Below are 20,598 nucleotides of genomic sequence, written 5' to 3'. Positions count from 1 at the left end.
GGATGATTTATTACCTTAAGAATATATTTTATTTTTCGTGGAGGAGGAGGATGCTCTTCATCCTCTGAATGGTTTTCCTGAGCATTAGTGGTATCTGCTTTATTGCCACCTGAGTTATCGTTAGTTACTGTCACTGTTCTTTCGTTGTTTTCTCGCTTGTTCTCGTAGTGATTAGAACTGAACGGAAGTCTGATGTCAAAGAATGAATTAGGAGATTTCTTATAAAATTCTTCGAGTTCCTCACTGGGAGGAACATAAACAGCTGTAGAACGTGATAGATTAGAAACAACGGATTTTCGCTTCTTACGTGCTAATTTCTGATCTCTGGACTAAAAATATACAACACATTAAGGTGATTTGTTCATTTAGGATACTATAGAGACAATAATCACTTTCTTATACACATTAAAGACTTTATTATTATTAGTTATTAAAAAACTGATGAATTAATATTAATTATATATATATAATTACAGTTTTCTACATAGGCATGTAGTCCTCAAAAGTAAAATAAGCTATGCTAATTAATATTAACTATTAATATTCAAAGTTGGTATTTATTTCATATTTTATTATGAACGTACCTCAAGCTATACATTTCTTCTTAATGACTGATATCCTCAAAATGGTACACTTTAATATCATAATAAATTAATAAACCGAACAATCTCACTAAATGGTTCCACAAGTATGCAAGAGTGTTCGAAATTGTTACTTCTACGAACTGACATTTTATTATTTTTACATGTAAATTGTAGACTATAATTAAATGTTATTAAAATAAAAAGACATACTATAGTGACACCCCGGACGAAATAGGATATAGATAGCTATAGTTATTTAACTTATGCAAGGAGTACAATTATTGTTAACCTTTGGGAAGAATGGCTCTCATAAGAACCTTTTAATTCCCTCGGCGACTTTCAAATATATATAATATACTATAAGACTATGAAAAATCCAATAGTACAAACAAACCTTAATGATAAAGAGAAGAAAAGCATATTCAAATAGAGCAAGGAAAACCATGCATATACAAACGACTAGGTATGAATCAATTGCATTCAGCCTTGAAGACGCAGGAACTGGAGCACTTGATCTGAAAGGCCATATTATTACAAATATTAAATGCCTGTTCAGAACAAAAGCATATCCCCAATTACCTGACAGTATTAAAAATATTGACAAGGACAAGGAATAGTGTGATCAGCATACCCATTCTTCCAGGCACACACTCTGGACGAACCAAAAAACTAACCCATGAGACTGCGACAAACAATATGCAGGGAAGATAAATCTGATAAATTAACTGAAGTCGCTTTCGTTCAAACGTAATTTGGAAACCACAAGCGGAGTAATTCCCTGTTTGTATCAAGATAAAATATTATAAAAGCAAGGATTCTAGGAAATACAAAATACCAGAGAGTAATTCCATTTTCTTTTCCTCAGGTGGAAGATCTTGAAATTTAATGAAGTACTGCAAGTTTCTTTGACGACTTGGCTCATTACCAAGAGGATCTGTAAATGTTGAGTCACAAGTAACTGTCTCTTCAGTGTAGTAATCTATGTATAACATAAAAATGAATTAGAGTAAGATGAATAAATCATTAATGAGAGTCTCACAGCTTCCAACTTGTAAGTAACATTTGTGTTTATCGAAGGGATAGTTATCAAATAGCATTCTACAGGATATTTTAACATTCACCCTAAATAGCCAAACAAACGGACAAAAAAAAAAAGATTTTGACAAAGTAAAATTATACATATAATTACATGGAATTGTATTCAATGACTTTATTTTTTCCAACCCGAAGACCAGACATTGACTTTAAAACCCTTTTAGCTCCAAAGTCTTCTAGGCCATAAATTTCCAAATCTGGAGTCCAAAATTCATCCATAAGTAAGGGATTTTCATTGACTTGCTAAATTGATAAAGAAAATTAGAAAATGTGGTTCACTTTAGGGTATATTTTTAGTTGCATATTTTTCAGAAAATATTAAAATAATAATTAAGACTAAATATTATTTACTATACTATATTTTTCTAAGTGATTTAAAGATTTTACGTTTGTAGGTCCAGTAATACTCTCATTCCATGCTGGATCTGTTTCATTTATCCAGAGTCTAGGTTCCTTCCAAGCAACAGAAAAATACATAGGAATAGAAAGAGTTTGACTTTTATCATCAACTTCACTAATTTCTCGAACGTCAAAATTGAATATCAATTTTAACTTGTTATGTGTTCCAAATCGACTTCGACCATTTCCTGGTAATTATAAAAAAGTTATAAAAATTGTTTATGCCTGTCAATACTACAACAAATTATGGATTAGAGCTCTACTACTGTCGAATTAAGTTGCTAATTGCAGAACTTTATATAAAAAGAAAATAATTAATAAATAGAACTGGTGCTTATAAGTAAATACAAAAATTTATAATGGCTATAAATAATTATGTCGGATAACTTTTTATTAAATTTTACCAACAAACGGAGGTTTTTCCTTATGATAGTTACGAGGTATACACCATATAAACTCATCCCAAGTGTCATCCTCTTTAGATTCCGGACATCGGAATGTTGGAGTGACATTCGGGGCTGAAATTGCATTCCCACTCAGCTCGCTTAAAATCAAAAACAAGGCTGAGTAAATATAACAACGGAAACACGCCCAAAACAATGTTACGAAACCACATCTGAAATAGAAGATTCGAGTAAGTATTTTGCCAAAAAATAAAGATATATGTAGGTATATAAAAGTAACCATTTGATATTAATTGATAATATGGTTCGATTGAAAGAAGGAATGGTATATTCGATAAAACCACAGAACATGTTCGTAATAACTAATAGTATATAATTTTATCAATAGTTATTATTGTCTATTGAAAATAACTTATTGTCTTTATAAAATAATAAATATATTTAAATCTTCGTAACTTTTAAGAAAATAATAACCACACAACCTCAACGTAAATTCATAATTATAACTTTCAGTTACTTTTTCCATATACATACATAGATTTTATTTTATTAATACGTACATAATATTGATAATAATATATTTTAAATAGCTTCATGGAGGAAAAAAACTATTTTTATCTAAAGTGCATAATTATTGCATCATATTTGGCAAGAAATCAACAGATTCACAAAGTAACTAACTTTTGTGACGACAGACTTGTCTTGGAAAAATAAGACAAAGGATGAGGAGTAAGCAAACTAAAAAAATTACTATCAAACTAGATGGCACAAACACCTAGGCCCTGTTCATATAAATCAAACAAAAAAACCTATAGTGCATATCATTTACAATAGGCAGTACTTAGTAATGCTGTTCAACAGTCAAAATGTCACAAGATCGATATAGCTGAGTTATGTTCCCCTTATTCCAAATATGGCATTAATTTTTCTTTATCCCCCTCAAGGCCTTCAAAAAAAGGCTAAAAAGTGTTGTTGTTTTTTTAAAATGTTTTAGCTATTTTATGATTCAACACTTTTTTTTCGCTTAATTTTGTAAATATGAATAAATTATATAAATGTATATTTCAAACCTATTGTTAAAGATTCCAAAACATTTAATTTTTAAATGTATTTATCATGTTCAGAAGATTAGTTATCTTTGTTTTAAGTTGAAAAGGTTGTTTTTTCTTCAGATTTTCTTATCTCTAAGAAGAATGAATCCAGAAAGAGCAGTAACTAATAATATCTTATTTGATAGGTGAAAGTCTGAACTATAATATAATAGGCTTTTATTCAAAAAATTACATATATCGTTGTTAGGTTATAACAATACTTCAAGGATACAGCTCCTTGATCTTATAAGATCATTTTCTTCAATTATTAAAGTTGGTAGAACTCACAAAAAATTCAAAAGTAATTCCTTCTCGAGAGTGAAATCTCGAATGCAGGATAGCTGTTCATCAATGGACAAATCTGTATATGAAATATCAACTACCTCTGTACTATGAGAGATGGTGTTCCTGGTACATCTCCAAATTAAGGAATTTTTTTATTCTCATTAGAAAATTTAATTAAATTTTTCAATTTTTTTTCCAAAAAAATTAATTTTCTGTAGATAAGTATGAAGTTTTGAAATTTTTCTATTAAAAATTTAATATTTGAATTTTTTGTGAATAGCTGTGGATTTTTGAATTTTTTTCCAAAAAACCAAAACTTTTCAATTTTTTGTGAGAAAAATTTAATATTCTATCTTTTTTTTGCAATAAATTGTAACCAGGGAGAAGTGGAGCATGTTTTTATACCTAGGATCAACTTTTGATAAGTAGAAGCTATTCACAAATTGTATTTTTATTAAAATTTCAAGCCATTCTATCGTACAGCAAATATTAGAGTAATTAGTATTTACTCTTTTTCCATGAATACTTTATAATTATTATATATATAGGTATGTTAAACGATTTAAAAAAAAATCAGAATCGAAGGTTATAAGAAATGTTATTTGATGTACCCTTTTATTTTGATTTCCGTGATGCCAATATTTCCTATATTTATTCGACAGCAACAAAGTAATCTGAACTTTTCGACAGAAATTACTACTTCATATTCTCCGATTCGTTAATTCCATAATATGATTTTTCGACATACAATATCACATAGATGGTTCATGTCAGATTCATGAAAATTTCGTCAAACGATGTATAAAACATTTAAGTATTAGATAAAATTTAAATAAATAAAATACTTTTAAAAATGACATATTATTTGAGTATTATGTATAAATTTCCTTCTCTCCTGGGAAGAACGAAGTGAGCGCCCCGTACAGTTTCTTTAACATACATATATATAAGGCCCTAACACACAGTTCCATATCATAACTATTTTGAATCACGTTGTTTACATTTCACGCCCCCATTAAACCAATAACATTTTAAAGCTAAATGTTTTCTCCCATAAAAATGTTCTGTTATCTTTTGTTATAAATTAATATTACAATGTTTTTAGTTATTTATGTATTATTTGATATAAAATTTGGAAAATAGTTAAACGAAATAAAAGTAGAAAATCAAAGATACAAAATGTAATAAAACGACCCATTAACAATTAGTTCAAATCTGTTACATAGATATTATTTTATAACACATTAAATTAAAACAACATAAAATAAAATAGAATTAAATGCATTGTAATGTTTACGCTTTCAAGGGCATGATTGTATTTAAGAATTTTAATATTAATTAAGAATAAAGATGTCCTTCTCCAGAGTATATATATTTGAATAAAATACAGTCGTTAAACATAAAAGTTAGGAAATTATAATTATGCGCAATGTCCTTTAATTTTTAATGCTCTTCACTCGACATATAATACTATCATGATGAAGCTATGAGTTACATATTATGTGGAGTTAATTGTAAATCCCGTCTAATTAATTAATTGTAGTTAGCAATTTCCCAATCGATAATAGATTGTTTTCTTCATATAATGATGTTTAGTAAATAGCGGAGGTGGGGAGTTTATCTCAAGTTCGTATTTTGAATACTTAACTTTAATTAAAGTATAACTTATTAGTATTACTCCGTTTACATAAAATTTATGCTTCGTTTCCAAAAGGACATGAATAAATTCCTTGTTAATCCCTCGTCATACAAATTGGTCATTTTATTATTTCTATGCTAGGTTGTGCTCTTAACGGTCTTGCGGTTCTAATGGTTTCGGTGCTTGAACCGCTAGAATCGGAACCGACAAAGTCGAACTATAAACCGCAATATATTGCTTGTCGGTCTCGGTTCTTGTGCTTTTGTTCCTATATATAATATATAAAGAATATACAATATATATTATAAAAAATAAATTAGCTTTAATCAATAACTCCATTTTCTGAGTTTTTTTTTTTTTGTGCAAATGCACAAAGCCGTTATCTAATTATTTGTTTACGTTGTCAGGGTGATACAGATGTATCTGAATTCCAAATAGCCAAGGGTTTCTTATAGATCAGGAAAAGGGGATTTAGGCACCAGACAGTGTAAATACAAGAGGGAAGGGGTGGGATAGATTATGAATCAAGGTCGGCTACTAAGCTTGTCGGGGCCCTATAATATGATAACCATAATATTTCTTAAGCTCGGGTTTTCCAAACTTCACTATGCCAAGCTCCCCCCCCCTACACAAATACATTTTAAACTGAGGCCCCCTTTATACGAGTTTTCAAGGCCCCTGTTTGAACTTGTTTACTACGTACTCTGCGCATAAGGTAGCTGCGGCCCTGTTTGTATGAAATATCATTTCCTAAGGCCGAATTTTGTTGTGACGCCCCTTCTTTTAGGTGCTTGTTACCAAACTGATCATGTATTAAAAAGGACCGAGTGTGGAGCCTAGACCGAAACCGTTGAAATGAAAGATCTGTGACCGATACTGATAGAACCACTGAACCTGAACCGGTCACAACCTTGTTTCTATGTAGAAATTTTGGCCATCATATTGAAATACAAATGTATAGATCCGCTTTTCTAATAATATTCCTAAGTAATATTATAAATTATACAGTATCGTATAAAATAATATGTAGGATTTTAATATAATTGAATATATATATATGTGTAATTCATTTTAAAAGTGATGGAGAAATAATATGACGATTGTAGTCTGGGAAGAATTCAGAGATAAATAGGGGCTAGTACCATAGATATTCTCTATGGTTAGTATGAGTGACTTATTCGGCTATCTACCAGATGATTTTGGGCATTTTTTTTTTTTTTTTTTGCTTTTTCAAGGAAAGGTTGCTTGGGGGATCAACAAGAAATTGTATTATTTTCCTTTTGAAAACTAAATTAAGTCTTTATTGTGTACAAATTACAATTAGCAAATGAGATTAACTGTAATTTCTGTAAAAAATATAATTATACAATGATTGAAGTTTTATTAGATAATTGATATATCAAAAACAAAGCTGTAATATTGACAGTTATAATCAATAAATATTCTGTGGAACATTGGATAATCCAGGGAATACTAAATATTCTACCTTTTTTAAACAGCTCATTTTAATATTATGAAATATATAAGAAATATTTTATTCATTTTAAAAATTGTGAAGAAATAATATAACAATGATAGTCTTAGAGTATTTAAGTAATATATGGCACATTGTCGCCATAAAATGAGGGGAATAATTTTAAATGAAGCGTATAACACTTGGGATGATAATAATGCAATAATTGAAGAAAAAAAAATTGGATGATCGATATATTAATGGCATAATTTTTGACTATTTTAATAAAAAGTACTAAAATATAAGCCGTTTTTGGCACATTGTGATATTCAAATGCCCAGTTACATATATTAGTCATAGTCATAACAACCATGTAATTTTAATAAATCAAATTGAAATAATAGTATCAATTAATGGCTGTTAAAAGAATCACCAATGTTGTAATTAGATAATGCAAATTTATAACAAAGAAATTGCAACTTGTACAGACATCACAACTTGTACAGATCATATATATAAGATGAGGAATCAACAATTACTGTCGTTTTGGAAAAGCAGCTTGGGTATATTATAATTTAAAGCTAGAGTTAACATTTTGTAATAAAAAACAAAGTTTATAAATTAAAAAAGGAACAACGGTTTTTGTGTGCTCTTTCGTCTGTTTTTCTCATTATTTAATCGTTCGTTGTGGTGTTAACTTCTCCCTCTCAAGTAAGCAATCTCTCCTATCTTTTGTGTGAATTGTTTCAAAAATGCACATTAAAATAAATAGGTACATATGAATTTATAGGTATATAATTATGATACTTTTCCTTCACTAATCAGGGGCGTCTACAGGAGATCGGCAGGAGGGGGTTTAACCCTCCGCAAATTAAGAAAATTTTGTATTTTAAAAGAAAATGGAATATTTAAATTTTTTGTGAATAGTTGTGGATTTTTGATTTATTTTTTATTCTAAATAGCTATGTTCTTTTGAAATTTTTATCCCAAAAATTTAATATTTGAAATATATTTTTTGTTATTTTTTTTCAAAAAATTTAGCTTTTTGTGAATAACTGTGGATTTTTGATTTTTTTTTTTTTCAATTAAATATTTTAAATTTTTTTTTTGATTTTTTTTGCAAAAAATTAAATTTTTCAATTTTTTTTCAAGAAAATTTAATTGTTGGACTTTAAAAAAAAGGTCAAAACCAAAGCCCTCCCATCCACCAAAAAAAATAATATATATCCAGCGGAAGCCCCTGCTAATGCTATTTTAAATGTAGAAGGTTCTTCCCTTTATAGCAGTAATTCATTCTCTCACCCACGTAGGCCCCCTTCCAATAAAAAAAATCATGTGACAGGCAGCTGATATTAGGGTAATAACTTTTTTTCAAAATAGATTTCTTGTAGTGCCAATCAATTACCTAAAAATGAGATAAATCGCCTTCATTTGATTAATTTTCCTAACAAGACAACATATAAATCACTTAAAGATCGTTGATGTGAAAAAGTAATTAGGGTAATACTTTTTATTTATTTGGAACCACCACAGCTAAATTTGTGTTAGTTATAAAATGTTAGTTCCATAAACGAATAAGTTATGCATTAATCTAATTTTTTTTATAGATATAGAATATATGTGTGATGGCTAGCTGATATTTTTTTTTAATTGAACGCAATGGATGCATAAGTTTGCAATTCTCCAACTGGGGAGGGGGGGCGGATACAGCCTCTCTGATATAATAAAATTGTAAGGTTGCGTGGATATGGTGAAAATACATTATGGTGCCGCAGGTCACGGATCTCTTAGGTAGGTCATAGATAGCGAATCAATAATATTGATATTATATCTTATTATCCCTTCTGTGCAGAATATTTCGAGGTGCTAAACTATACAAGATTTTTACGATATTGTTACATACATATTGTAAAAATGATATCTTATAGTGGAGATTCATTCTATCTGATGACTGTATTACAACTACTTTGGATATTGAAATGTCTAAGGATTTGTATTTATAGGATTCTTAAGTGTGTATTAATATAGTTATAATGCCTTTGTATAACCAGAACTATCTATAATAATACTAAAGCAAAGTTTAAATGAGGGTTGTCAACGAGCTAAAAAACTGGGTCATCAAATCAATATTTTTTTTTTCTCAAAATGTAATTATAATTTTTTATACTTGAGGAGAGAACGTCCAAGTATTGATTGAATATCTATGTGTGGGTGTGTTTATGAAAAATGGAGGGTAACAAAGGATTTGATAGGAAGTTATCTTCTATAATATTAATGTACTATAAAAGCTAGTAACATGATAACATTGAAATCATGTTATGTGTGACGTTTTTATACAAATCCCATTTTATTCAAACTTTACATAAAATATATTCAGAAAGAATTCAGGAATAAATAGTTGAGAAAGTCATTAACCTAATCGATATTCTATATACATTTTATTTAAAGAGATTTTTGGAAATACTTAAAAAACATAGAAAATAAATAAAAATTCCTATAAATCTAAGAACGTGAACAGAACACACACACACATGAGCATGCTAAAAAATATATTATCTGTAAGGTGTTTGACAGTCTTTTGCTTGAGGACGTAATTTAAACTTTTCACAGCCCCATCCATGTGAGCATCAGTTCTAAGAGAATTGGGCGAAAACATTTTTACCGAATAACAATTTGCCAAACGGACAATTCGCCGAAGAAAAATTTGCCAAATGTATATTTTGCCGAACGGACATTTCGCTGAAGGATTATTTGAGACATTTGGTCGAAACATAATATATAATAAACACTATATTGATTTATGGGATTGCATATTTTAATTCAATTAAAAAAGATTGTATGATAAATTGCCAGATTGTTATTGTTCATATGCTATATATGTCATATTAGTAAATTAATTAGTGTTCTTTTCCCGAAAATATTCTTCATTGATTATTGTTGGGTGTGGTGAAGCAAACCACTGAGAAAATTTGGCAAGGCAGTCAAAGGTCGGGTCGTCGGAGAGCAAAAGAAAATGAGAAACGTAAGTGAGGAAAACTGTAAAGCTCAGTACAGTTGTAGCAATCTGGAATCTGAATAAAATGATGATAACTAGTTATGAGTTAATTCTTTCCTCTTATTATTATTAACTGAGCTTACGTCTCTTATTTCCTCGTTTTCTCCTACGACTCAACCTTTGAGTGCCTCCCAAAATTTTCTCAATGGTTTGTTTCACCACAGCCATCTTCTTTCGAAATATCCTGGATCATAACAAAGTAAGAATCTGAAATCATTACTCTTCCCTGATCTGATTTTATACTTGTTCGTCCATCCATCATGAGTCTTTTCAAATATAAATAATCCATCATGTCAAACGATAATTGATAACGGATATTACTTATTAGCAGTTCATTCATTCGATTGAATCACAGTCGTGTTTGTTTATTATTTAATTTATATAAAGTACTAGAACGGTAAAAGATTTGAACTACATGCTACTGTGGTGTGTTCAGGTATATAGTGATCAATAATGAATATATCTAATTAATAAAAAAACAATTTTTGAAAAGGAACACTAGATAATTTACTTATATGACATATATAGCATATGAACAATAACAATCGGGCAATTTATCATACATTTCTTTTAATTAAATTAAAATATGCAATCCCATAAATAAATATAGTATTTATTAAATATCATGTTTCAGCCAAATGTCCCAAATAATCATTCGGCAAATTGTTCTTCGGCGAATTGCACGTTCGGGAATTGTCCTTCGGCAACAAATGTTTTTGGCCAATTGTCTGCTCACAGTGAGCAACATACCTATATTTGAAATTAAATATTATTATTTTTAGGGATATGTATTTATATACTTATTACATAAGATGGCGCCACTAGATACCCTATATTTACAAATTAGTATAAGTAAACAACGCTCATGCTCCATTGATTAATATGTATTTCAAATATTTGACTCATTAATTAACATATATTCATTCACAAGGGGGTCATATCTACTTTTTTTAAAGCTCAATTTGCTCAAAACGAAGCATAAAAGTTCAAATTTCACGAATATGAACACATACATTCTCGGTCTTGGGCGTTCCTCCAAGATTTGTGGTTACATATAAAAATAAACAAAACAACTACTTATACAAAATAAATAATTTATATCTTAACCACAATAGTATGAAGAATCATTGATTGAATATACGGGTGATTGATTCACCGTCTGTTCTCCACAAGTTTAATGTTTAATAATATGTATATATTTGGTATAATATAGATTTTCATTATTTCCGTATGATTTTATTCATGTCAAGTACATATTTTGTACAAATTGAAACCAACAAATGAGATGAACTGTAATTCTTGTGATATAAAATGATTGAAGTTCCATTAGATAATTGATATTTCAAAGCTAAGGCTGTAATATTGATATTCATAATCTATAAGTATTCTCCTGCACATTGGATAATACAGGGAATACTAAATATTTTAGAGTCAAATAATTCTTAAATGAAAGAGACACTTTAATTAAAACAGTTGTCTAATGAATAATCATATATTTTAATTTCCTATAATTAGTGTTCTGAATGTTGATAGTTGAATTTTAATTAGCTCTTGTTCAGCTGTGATCTATCCTCAACAATTATTAAATAATAATTCCATAGTTAGGAAGAAACTGCCCATAAATGGCTATCAACGGATTATCTAATGTTCCTTTTTAAAGGAAAGGTTGTTTGATAAAATAAAGGTAACGACGTACTTTATCTTCTTTCTCTATAGATATAATTTATAGATTTTGTTCGCAATTTCAAAACCTCTCTTATTACCTGCGTATGTACTTTGTAGTATAGCCCATATGTAATTTTAATCGATCAAAATGAAATAATAGCATTACTCAGCAACTAATTGAAATGGCTGATGTTATAATTAAATTAGATGTTATGCTACTAACAAAACCTACCTTCCTACAACGCTACTTATTAGGGTATCTAAGGTTTATTAAATTACTTCTTGCTGGTAAATAAATAAATAATTACATATACATCTGGTACAAGTGTTTGTTATTGTAAATGCACATTAATTTATTCTAAATCGATATCTTACTTAATCCAAAAGATAAATAAACATCAACCAACAATTTTGGGTAAGATGCTCCAATGTTGCATTATATACTTTAGTTAGTGTATTTGTAAAAAGTTATAAGTATTTAATGTGCTTAAAAATGAGATAGAAAGAAAAAGTATACTTTCAAAAAATTTATGCAGGGATTTTTTAAATTATTAGAGACTTTTTTTTATTTTTTTAATGGGACTTATCATTTTCTTTAAAACATTTCGACTTGATAAAGATATTCTATTAATAAAATTATTTAATTAAAATAAATTTACCGATAGACATTTGACAAAATGATCACATTTTTCCCCGACTCTTATACAGGGTTCGGAAGCAAAAACGTGGACTAAATGACTGATTTGAGAAAAATGTCAATAATTTTATTTTTTGATAAATAATTTTGACATTTTTTTAATAAAACTTTTAGACACGACCTTTGTGAACATGTTCACTGAATATGACCACACTCAGCAGCAATCACAGCCTCCAAACAGCGGCGGAAATCCTTGCAAGAGTTGATGATGAACTTCTCGGACAAGTTGTTCCACTCCTTCACAATGGCGGCCTTCGGGGAGTCCATATTAGGATGAGATGTTCGGTTAGTCTCCTTCTCTAAAGTCTCCTACACAGCTAAGTCTAACGGGTTCAAATCCGGCGAAGATGATGGCCACATATCCTTGGGCCAAAAATCAACCATGTTGTCAGTGCAGAACTTCTGGTATTTGCCCGATTTATGTGAGGGTACACCATCTTGGGAACACCATCTTGGGCACACACATAGTTGTCTTCTGGGTAGGTGGCCTTGAGCCATGGCAGTATGGTGAACCTCAGTACCTTGTAGTAGGTCTCCAGGCCGATTTTCTCCCCACCCTTAAAAAAAAAGAGATGTATATTCTTGCTGTCGGACGCCACGAGCCCCAGGACCATTGTTTGGCCGAATGTTTTGTCCATAACACCCCCTTGACCTCTTCTGGTGATCCCCCAAGCCAACCGTAGTTCTGATGGTTGTAGACCTGGTCTATGTGAAAATCTTCCTCCCAGAGGAATTTTTTACTGTGGATCCCTTTGCCTTGATCCACACACGAACTTTCTTGCACCTCTGCAACCTCCTTTCAAAGTATACGTCAACAGGGAGCGTGGGTCCTTGTGTAAGAGGACAAGCCCAAGTCTTCCTTCACCGCCCTCTTGATTGTCCCCTCGTTCACGTCAAACTTGTGAGAGAGGCGCACCATGGATTTTGTGGGCTCCTCCTTGATTTTCTTCTTCAGGTCCTCAGAAACTCAGAATCCCTTTTCAAGTTGTGTCCCCACTTTTCCATCCTTTTTCATCTTAGCCGCCTTGAAAAATGAGGCTCGTGGAGGACTTCATAATGTCCATAAACTCTGCTACCTCAATTTAGGCATCCAGAAGGTCTTATTGCTTCTTACTCACTCACGATGAAAGATTTGAGAAATTTTATTATTGTTTACTTATCCAGAAATGATAGGAGATTGGGAATATGTAGGTGAAAATCACAAAACCTCTCTATTTTAATTACATAATTAGCCTTTATTAACAGTGCACGTTTTACTTCCCAGCCCTGTAGGGTGGTACAGATAAATTGGGAAAATCTTTTAAGGCTTTAAATGAACGAACTAGATGGGTTAGAACCAGGCTTGTAAGCTTTCTGCTATTTTGGCGCCCGTTGAATTTTCATTCAAAGTTCATTTGTTCCGTTCCGTGTTCCAATCATAAGGTAGTACTTAGCTAGTACAGTATACATACATACTCTAGCACGCTTGTAAAATGATGCTGTACAATTTTTGAGACATACAAAAGTCGGTTACTCCAAATGATATAGCTAAATTAGATTGAACGTAAAAATTTAGAAAGCTTTCTTGTATGTCTGGGGCACCAAAGACTTTTTTTTCTGAAACGTCCACGGGAATAATAAAAAAAAATCAAACTTAAGTTCAAAACACTAATAGCCTACTAAAAATAACAATATTTTTTTTCACAAAAGTATAATAACTATACCCGTTATGAATCATATTGATTTCCTCTTAATCCCATAGGAAATCTAGATTAATTAAGTCATAATTAATTATTAAAATCTATTATATATGTAACTTATGACCAACTCTTAAAGAGCACTGCGTCATTGTAATAAAATTGCATATTTGTAGCACGTCAGTACAAAAGGAAGCTAGAATATTTTTTCCCCAAATTGATCATGAAATACATTCACAACGAATTATAGTTCATTTCAATGAACAAATGACTCTGATTAATCCTTTGGGAAACACTGCAAAATGTACTTAAAGTAGCCAAAATTTACCGCCGCATTTATAGAATTAGGAAATTATTCAATTATATTTCTAATGTCAGTTTTGGAGCAAATTAAGTTAAATAGATAAAAGGGAGGTTTTAAACTACAGTTAAAACTCTTGGGTATCTTAATTTTATAAATATAAATGATTGAACTTTTGAATATATTATTAATGATTAGTGTATTTTTCATGGAAATAAATAGTTTTTTTTAACTAACCCCCGACTTTTAGGGGATATTAAAAAATACATTGTAACCACGATTACTAGAAATATTATTAAGCTTGATTGAAGTGAGTAATGTTAAACATAATATCTAAAACAATACACTCAATGTGAAGTACTTTAAATCCATACAAAAAATGTTGTGTGTGTCTTTGTTTTTTATTTTTGGTTTTAAAGTACTCTTGAAATAAATAAGAGCGTGAGAATATTTTTCATTGATTCAAGAGAAATTAAAGTATTACTGCTTAAAAGGGATATAAATAATACTTTTGTAATTATGTAGAGGGAGCTCGACTTTTTCAAGTTGAGAGGGGTTAATTCACATTTACAGGAATATTTATTTCAGGAGCTTTTTCAGAAATTGCCCTGAAATTTGCATAATCGTGTTTCTAGGATACTTATCCCGAGGAAAACTACACTCCTTCCAAAATTACAAGGAATTATTGGAATTGAACCCTAAAATCCTAAAATTTTACACAACCACACTCTAAAAAATATGGAAAATTGGACATAAAATATGGATTTCCTCCAAAACGGCGACATAAATTTTCTTGAAACTCTTAAAATCAATAAATATAGACATTAAAGAATATTCAAAAGTTTTAAAGAACGATTTTGACAAAAAAAAAGAATAAGTTTGTAAATAGATAAAAGTTTTGATACATCACCAAATAAACAATTTTTTTATGTTCTACTATTAAAAAAATAAATAATATTTCGTTATAGGAGTCATTTTTTTGTACTTTTTAACAGAAGTTGCAACTCGTATAAATAGAATGTACAAGTTGTTGTTTTTTTTTGCTTCGAACGCTTTAATTAACTGCATCATATGTAATTTTAAATACCAACTATGACTTGATGCGATTATTTCATTTTGATCTATCAAAATTACCCATTTATTGTGTTTTTAGGAATACTCTAATTGTGGACATTTGACATTTATAATCTGCCACATAATCCTGATCAATTAGTAATTAAGATAACTAAAACTATTACTTTTGATAATTAACTATATTAAACTATCCTTTATTTTATTTTTTTTGAAATATTTTATGGTGATAATTATTTTTCCCGTGTCATCAAAAGATTGAGATCATATTCCTCTAACTAAATCTATAAAGAATGCATTATTAAATCTAAGGAGTTACTTAGCAATAGGGGAGCCCATGGCTGCCGAGGATATTCGTTCAATTTTAATTTTGGGGGTCGCAAGATACGGAGCGTTCGAAAGGAAGATTTATAAGGCTCTAGATCAGTGGTTCTTAACCTGGGTTCGATCAAACCCGAGGGGTTCGGTGAGACACTCTCAGGGATCGGCAAACCCCTTGCATCCACTGACGCAACTGTCAACCATGCGACCTGCTTTTAGTGCGCGTGTGTTGCAACAGTATCGCTCAAAGCGGGGGGGATACCCATAAAAAAACAACAAGGGTGGACCCGCTGTGGTATTAAACAAAGTTTCGTCTTCGTGTTAGATTACAAATATTTACTTGCAAAGTAAAAAGTGTAACACAAAATAAATACAGCCCATTCCTGTTATTTGTGACGTTAAACTCCGTTTGGCCATCATTGGCTGCAGGTCATCACATGGGTTACAGGGAACTTGATGCACTCAGTAGTGAACTTCTGGCTATAGTGATCGTGCGTCATTTGTTATTTTCTTTTCAACTTTCAACCCCTTTTTGTTAACTATGCCACACATTTCTGAACTTGATTCTGAAAGGCAGCAGCAAAAGACTCATTGATTTGCAGCAAATATTCATTGAGTTATGTTTTTGTGTGAAATTCATCTCTTGTTGGTTTTTTCTTTGAACACATTGGTTTTTGGTTGCAACTGATGTATTGTTCATTTTGTACACTGATAAAATATATACCTCTGTTCTTCAGAAATTATATTTAATTTTTCATATCACGAAGGAGTTCGGTGAATGCCAATAAAGTTAAGAACCACTACTCTAGATGGTGATTGGGATTGAGCCTCTGACCCTCCTTGATATAATCTATGAAACACAATTAAACATTCTTTGACCTTGCGGAGGAGTCTAAAACTTTTTAGAAAGAGTTTGAAGAAATGAGAGAACTGTCGGTCAAAATACAATTTTGCTCTTATGAATGAATACATATTGACATTTTAGTGATTTTATTGTATTGCTGTTATTTTTTTATATTTTTTTTTGAACTTTGTATGAAAATTGATGGATGTCTTGTTATTTTATTTTGAGTTAATATTTTATGTATATTTTGTTATTGTTATGTTAATTTTTTTAGTGTGGATTTATGAATATTTATGTTTGTAAGCCAAAATCTAGTGAAGGAATTTTAAACTATAATTTTTAGGTATATTTCTTCAAATACAACTTCCAGGATAATTTTAAATATTTCTCATATATCGTTTGCAATCTAAATAGAGGTATTTAAAAAAAATAATGACAAATATAACGATCTACCATAAAATATTCCATTCCTGCATTATTTTCATATCAAATACTACGAAATCTTCATTTAATCTTTTGTTGGTCGCAACATGTACAGTTTGCTTATGCAAATTGTATGTTGTACAAAATCGCAACTTGTATCACGAGATATTCGAGACGAGAAGTATTGACTAGTATTTGGTTTCAGTCTGATACTTTTATAATTTTAACTAATTCGGTCAATCTTTAATCTAGAATGACATCGTAGTGAAATTCGGTCTTGACTTGGTGCCAAGTCCAAGGTTTGAATTTAGGTCTAGAAAAATTACTTAAGACTGAACGGAAAAATATTACACCAGTAAGTGATAATAACATAATTTACTAATTAATTTATGTAAAATAATGTTTCATTTTTATTTGCTTTAATATTTATAGATTTGTCAAACCTCCTAGGTCTAGTGGAAATATTATTTCTATACATACATATTAATTACGAAAGGAAAGTTAATATTCAGAGTATGCACAATACTTGAAGTTTGCGCACTAAGTACAAGGAATTAGTAAACTATGAGGTGTAGCTACCTGAATAATTTCCGATATATGATTGATCACAATATTATATTCAAATGTGTCATTTTCTAAATATTTTTCTATGATAATGACTTTGTGGAATTTAATTTAATTTTTTACTAAGGATGTTTCTGTGTACATAAGCATACAATAGATGTTATATGATTTGTGATACGAATAAAAAACTAAGTATGACTTTGTATTCCACAAAGAATCTCTTTGATATTTTGACTTGTACTATATATTTCATGCATTCTTGATTTTATTAGAGGCACAAATTGAAATGAACTTCATATATAGAGTCCCATTAATTGTTTACATTACAAATTTACTCTCAAGTGCATAAAATGCACTTGAGATTCTCTTAAGAGTAGAAAATGAGAATTTTGTAGGGAAGCAACTTCCATTTTACTTGAATGTTAATAAATAATTAAAAAAATTGGAAGACATTTAAATAATAACTTTTTTAAGACATTTCTTTTATGACCTTTTATAAAAGATGACGTTTTACTTTTTTACAATTTTCGATTTTTTTTTTTTTCATTTTTGCCTATTAAAAAAACTTATTTTCCCGAATTTTGAGATGTGCATTGCCCTAACTGTTCCATCTCATACGACTATGAGTGGGACACAGACTCAGAAGCAGAGTGGTAGGGAGTTCATGAACGCGATACTCTTTTATTAAAAAAAGTAAAACTTGCAATTAAGTTTGAAAAGAAAGAAAAGAAATAGTCTTTTAAAAATCAGTCGCCGCCTGTAAAAAGAATATTATTAATTCCCTTAATTGAAAGAAGATCTGAAACTTATTTTCTAAAAAAACACAAGATTACCTTTTTTTTTGGATTTTTCCCTCAGGGCACCTTTCAAAAGTCCTTAAAATCTCAATGCACCCCATTGTAAAATATGATTAGCAATGACAATGTAAATGTTCTATTTATTTAGACGATACTGTTATGAACAGAGTATAATACGAAAGGGGGTTGCAAGAAGATGGAGAATTGAGGATTGCTTTCAGTCTACACATACATAGTACATATGTTTTGTATAGAGGGGAGCTCAGCTAATAATTTATTAGTGAATGGAGGCTTGGTATAGTAAAGTTTGGGAAACCCTTGCTTAAAAAATATTATAGGCATCATTTTTAGGGCCTAAACCCCACCTAATCTACCCCACCCTTCCCTTTTTTATTTACAGTGACTGGAGCCTCAAACCACTTTTCCAGATCCATAAGAAGCCCTTAGCTATTTGGAACTGAGATACAACTGCGTCACACTGGCGACGTAATAAAATGATAAGAAAACGTTGAAATTGCATGTAAGAAACTCATAAAGTTGACTTGTTGATTAAAGCTGATTTATTTCTTTATATATTATATATAGGAAGAAAAGCACAAGAACCAAGACCGATAAGCAATATATTGCAGCCTCGGTTCTGGTGTCTTTTTAACTTTGTCGGTTCCGGTTCTAACGGTTTATGACTAGGGCTTAATTTCACAGTCAATCATGCCTAGTTCTTGTGGGACTTCATTTTTGAGAAAACGATCCTTCATGTTTTACTTTTTCCTTGCGGTTTGTGTAATCAAATGTACTTTCGGAAGTTAAATGGTAAAACAATATAATGTGCACTGCAGTCAGGGTGATCCCGATGGCCTATTGACAAGACACATTATTGACAATTGGTACTTGTGACATATTTTTACGGTTAAATTTATATATATATATTTATATAAAATTTTATCCTTTACTATGCAAAAAAAAAGTATTTATCTATTCAAATATATTTATTTATGGACTCTGGGAATTCTGTTATTGATATTTTTAAATTCGATGCCAAAATACAAAAATATTTTTTTGGCAGCATGTCTGTCACTTAAAAAACGCTGATATAGATGACGCTTTTCACTAATATTTAGTAATACCTCGGGTTGTCTGGAGTTTTGAGTACGAGTGTCCTATTTTTAATTTGAACATCGAATGGATAATCGATAATGAGTAAGTTTCTTCATTTAAGTCTATTAAAACAGGCCAATCATCTCACCTCAAAGGAAACTGATGTAAAATACATTCAGTGTGTGACTAAGCAGGCCGATAATAATTGCCATCGATTGATTGTTCGTTTTGGTTGAGAAACATTGAAGATACCAATCACTTTTCCAACTTTAGATTGTGGTCGTAATTCATGGAATTGTTATTAATGTCTATTTAGTTTTGTGTTACTCGAGCTTGAAAAAAACTCAATTTTAGTCAAACCGAATATTTTCTCAAAATTACTTACTCGAAATATTTTTTGAAAAAATCATATTTACTTTAAGTCAAATAATGATTACTCGAAGCATTCGAGTAATAATGATTAGTCAAATTTCTAGTATCACTCAAAGGTACAGAAAACGACAACATGTTTTCTTATTAAAAAGTAGAATTAATGTCTTTTAAAAGGAGAAACCACATTGCACTTTTGAGAAATTCTCGAAACTTGATCTCCATTTAATTTTAAAATTTTGATTCGAATCAAACAATAAATAAGTACAAATAAAGTAGGAAACATAATTAATTAAAGAATGTAGTCGTCAAATTTAATAATTTTATCATTAAATAATCATGCAATATGTCCACTAAACAAGCAAATTATTCTCCTAATTTATTTAGTTGGTTTAGAAAAAGAAGGGATATTCGAACATACCCTAAAGCATTAATCATATTAATTGAGCAATCAAATGTAATTTGGCTCGAATTATTATCCCACTAAGCATAATACTATTAATCATTGTATATATATATAGAATTGACATTTATGTCAATCTCATATTTGATTCTAAAAACTATAATAGGTATTTTTTTGTATCATTAATATTAAACCTGGATTTTTCTTTCTTTCTAATAAAGTAAAAAGTGTACAAGGACTTATGACGCATGCCGTATATGGGAAAGCTTAGATAGCTATTGAGCATGATAAATTTAATTTTAATTAATTCAAAGTAGGGAAAATACTCCATTACCATTAAACCATCTACCGCCAATTAATATAAAAT

At 30.1% G+C, this 20,598-nt stretch overlaps 1 protein-coding gene and 1 long non-coding RNA gene across 5 annotated transcripts in view; both read right to left on the bottom strand.

Moving 5' to 3' along the window:
- Window positions 1–20,598, bottom strand: part of LOC121113984 (gamma-aminobutyric acid receptor subunit alpha-2) — a 59,053-nt gene that overhangs the window by 344 nt on the left and 38,111 nt on the right. For 2 of the 4 annotated variants that reach the window (XM_071887104.1, XM_071887103.1), the window contains exons 2-9: window positions 2,483–2,694; window positions 2,031–2,266; window positions 1,774–1,922; window positions 1,624–1,706; window positions 1,420–1,563; window positions 1,164–1,362; window positions 979–1,099; window positions 15–329 (exon numbers count right to left, since the gene is read on the bottom strand). In XM_071887104.1, the coding sequence (XP_071743205.1) occupies window positions 15–329; window positions 979–1,099; window positions 1,164–1,362; window positions 1,420–1,563; window positions 1,624–1,706; window positions 1,774–1,922; window positions 2,031–2,266; window positions 2,483–2,694 (1,459 nt within the window). The remainder of the gene's footprint in view (window positions 1–14; window positions 330–978; window positions 1,100–1,163; window positions 1,363–1,419; window positions 1,564–1,623; window positions 1,707–1,773; window positions 1,923–2,030; window positions 2,267–2,482; window positions 2,695–20,598) is intronic. The other 2 variants (XM_040707791.2, XM_040707792.2) reach the window with 1 other exon arrangement.
- Window positions 9,748–10,215, bottom strand: LOC121113985 (uncharacterized). The gene is made up of 2 exons (XR_005863188.2): window positions 10,089–10,215; window positions 9,748–10,021 (listed from the first exon to the last, which is right to left on the bottom strand). It is a non-coding gene; the product is annotated as an uncharacterized lncRNA (long non-coding RNA).

This window comes from Lepeophtheirus salmonis, chromosome 3 (assembly GCF_016086655.4).
Source record: "Lepeophtheirus salmonis chromosome 3, UVic_Lsal_1.4, whole genome shotgun sequence".
Taxonomy (NCBI): Eukaryota; Metazoa; Arthropoda; class Copepoda; order Siphonostomatoida; family Caligidae; genus Lepeophtheirus; species Lepeophtheirus salmonis.
This window is presented reverse-complemented; position numbering and strand designations above follow the sequence as displayed.